The sequence below is a fragment of the Sphaeramia orbicularis genome, chromosome 20 (genome assembly GCF_902148855.1).
Source record: "Sphaeramia orbicularis chromosome 20, fSphaOr1.1, whole genome shotgun sequence".
Taxonomy (NCBI): domain Eukaryota; kingdom Metazoa; phylum Chordata; class Actinopteri; order Kurtiformes; family Apogonidae; genus Sphaeramia; species Sphaeramia orbicularis.
The window spans coordinates 20,950,908-20,953,851 of record NC_043976.1 but is presented as its reverse complement, the minus strand read 5'-3'; the positions used below and the strand labels follow the sequence as shown (position 1 = coordinate 20,953,851).

General features: G+C 38.9%; 1 protein-coding gene across 1 annotated transcript; it reads left to right on the top strand.

Annotated features, from left to right (window-relative positions):
- The first annotated feature begins 1,145 nt into the window (after positions 1–1,145).
- Positions 1,146–2,425, top strand: msc (musculin (activated B-cell factor-1)). The gene is made up of 2 exons (XM_030122714.1): positions 1,146–1,672; positions 1,857–2,425. Exons 1-2 carry the CDS (start codon positions 1,271–1,273, stop codon positions 1,938–1,940), a joined length of 486 nt encoding a protein of 161 aa, XP_029978574.1. The 5' UTR covers positions 1,146–1,270; the 3' UTR covers positions 1,941–2,425.
- The last annotated feature ends 519 nt before the right edge of the window (positions 2,426–2,944 follow it).

Here is a 2,944-nt window from a genome sequence, read left to right as displayed (position 1 = left end):
TTATTAGGACTCTAAACAGATGTTACTAAATCATTAAGGAAGCAAAAGTAATGTGTTATATTGTATAAATGTGAGATGGGGGTGGAATTTTATAAATTTTCTTCTTCCCACTCCTTTTTGAGCAGCACATATTGAGTTTATTTTGTTATTACTAGTGTACATGGCAGTTGCTATTTTGTCTTGATCACCTTTATTTATTAATGTATTTGCTCTGATATTAGTTCCCTGAGCACATTTTTTTTTTTAAATTTTGTATTCTGCTCAAAACAAATAAATGAATGAAAATGAATGAATCTAATCTAATCTAATCTAATCTAATCTAATCTAATCTAATAATACAGAGGGTATATTTGTAGTTATACTATGGGAATAAAGATGGTGCCTCCTTGCCTCTGCCACACCCATGTCATGCCAACGCTCCAGATGTCATGGGAACCGATAACAGCTGTGGCTGGTGGACGCAGGCTGCGTGTGAAAAGCTGCTCCATCTGCAGAAACCCAATCCCTCTGTGAAACCAGCAAGGGATTAGACACTTTTGATAAGGTCCTCAAGACATTTCTATTACCAAAACACATCTGGGGAACAGACGTACTGTATGTAGGGAAAATTTACTGTAAATCCAAAGTGTACTTTTAAATGTGGAAATGTCTTGTATGTATCAGTGACAGGAAAGAGAGATGCAACATTGTAGAGGAATTATCACTTTTGTTTGTGAGAATCAATACCCAGATGTTCTCAGAATTCTTTTACAATTGTATTACTCAACATGCAGTGTGTTCCACTGGATGTCACAATAATTTACCGGTCTTTATCATGTGTAATGTGACTTTGTAAATGAGTAATTGAGTCATCCTTGAACGTTATACACAAGATGACAGAGTTGTGGTCCTACTGAGGTCATGGAAGCTTGGGAAAAAAGGGGGAGGAGAAATGCTTAGAAAAAAAGAAGAAAAAAAAATTCCATACAGATGCCAAGGCTAGGACACTTAAATTAGAGGGGTAGCTAAGCAAGGAGACATTATTCAGTTTAAGAGAGCTGCATTTTTCAGACTTGACCTCATGCAGTTGGTTTGCTTGCTTTTTAAAGTGACATTTTGGTGGCTTCAAGGCTGAAAAAAACCTACAGGGAGACCAAATGGGAATATTTATGTATCCCTAGTGTGTTTGCCCGCAGCTCTTTGCGTTCTCATCCAGTTGAATCTACATTTTCATCAGTGCTGTCCCCAAAAGTGCCACTGCTGTGCGCGTTAAGGCGACGGTGGAGCAGCCATGTCCACTGGTTCACCTGTAAGCGATGCTGAGGACTACGACACAACTGCCACGCCTTTGGAGAGGACCACAAGGAAAAGTACCTGCTACAAGGCCCACCTGTACTCCGACGAAGAGCTGGAGGACGATGGGAGGATCAGGCAGGAGCGCAAATTGTCCAAAGCGCACCAGAAGGACGCGCGCCAGACGCAGAGGAACGCAGCCAACGCCAGAGAGAGGGCGCGCATGAGAGTGTTGAGCAAAGCTTTCTCCAGACTAAAAACCAGCCTGCCATGGGTGCCAGCGGACACCAAACTATCCAAATTGGACACGCTTCGACTTGCTTCTAGTTACATCTCTCACCTCAGGCAACTTCTGCAGGATGACCGGTTCGAGAACAGCTTTGCGCACCCAGTCAATTTGGTATGAACTTTATTATTACTAAGAGTTTAGACACTGCACATAAACAAGTATATATGCAATAATGGAATAACCTTATAGATGATATTTTGTTTTATACTATGGGGAGGGAATAGTCTGTGTGGGAAACCTGTTGATGTGGATCTTGTTTCTTCATTGACTAAGCTGCTGTCTTGTATCTCCACAGACTTGGCCCTTTATGATGACAGGGCGATCAGAGGACAACCCCGACATCTCATCCACTGTAAGACTGTGTGGAGCAACAGCATAGAACTCCCTTGTTTATTCACCAATTCAGATCTCCTTCTTGAGCCTGGAGAGAAAAAAAAAAAAAAAAAAAAAAATGGAACCTGAAATCAACCTTGTCGCTGCTCATCTTTGACAGATTGTCTGCTTCTTCTGATCCTGTTCCTCTTTCCTTCTACAATGTAAACATTAAACAAACTCCAATTTACAGCAGTTTCTATCATGTATTAGTCTTATATTGAATCAGCTGACAGGCCATTTCAAGGATAAATGTAAAAGTTTCACTATTTTCCGAATATTTTGTGTGCATGTTTGCTGTAATTACATTATTTTTATACACTGTTTTTTTTAAACAATATTTTTCTTTTTAGATCCTGCATTTGGATTTACTCAGCTGTACTCCTGTTGCTTGTTTCGCTCTTTTATTGACCGATGGACAGTACATCACATCACAGCTCAGTGTCTGTTTTTTTATTCAGATGTATATGTCACAGAACGACCAAGTTGTAGATGTACAATTATTTATTGTGCTTATAATATGTTTGTATTTCAGATAAAGAAAATATCTAATAGTGGCTGTGTTCTGTTCTTAAACACAAATCATAACCATTCTGGCGTGAATTCACTGCTTCTTATTTCAAACTAAATCTGAAATCACAGACGTGAAATCCGCATAAATCTAACTGGACATGAGATATCTGCAGCACATAAATCTAGAAGTAGCTGCAGTTGTTGCCAATAGTTGCAGAATTTATAAACAGTGAACAAAAGTACAACATTTCTATTTTTCATAGATAAAACCCAACACAAATCAGATACTTCTGCACTCAGAAACCAAAACTTGAACAGCATGAGATTTTATCCTCACTTTCATGTACAACAGAATCCACATTTGTGTATTGTAGACATAACAAAAAGAAAAAAAAAACATAGCTCAAAAGCTCACAGAGACACTATTTGTTACTCCACTGACACATTCACAGCCATACATGCATTTCTCATGACTAAACATCCACACATAACTGACAG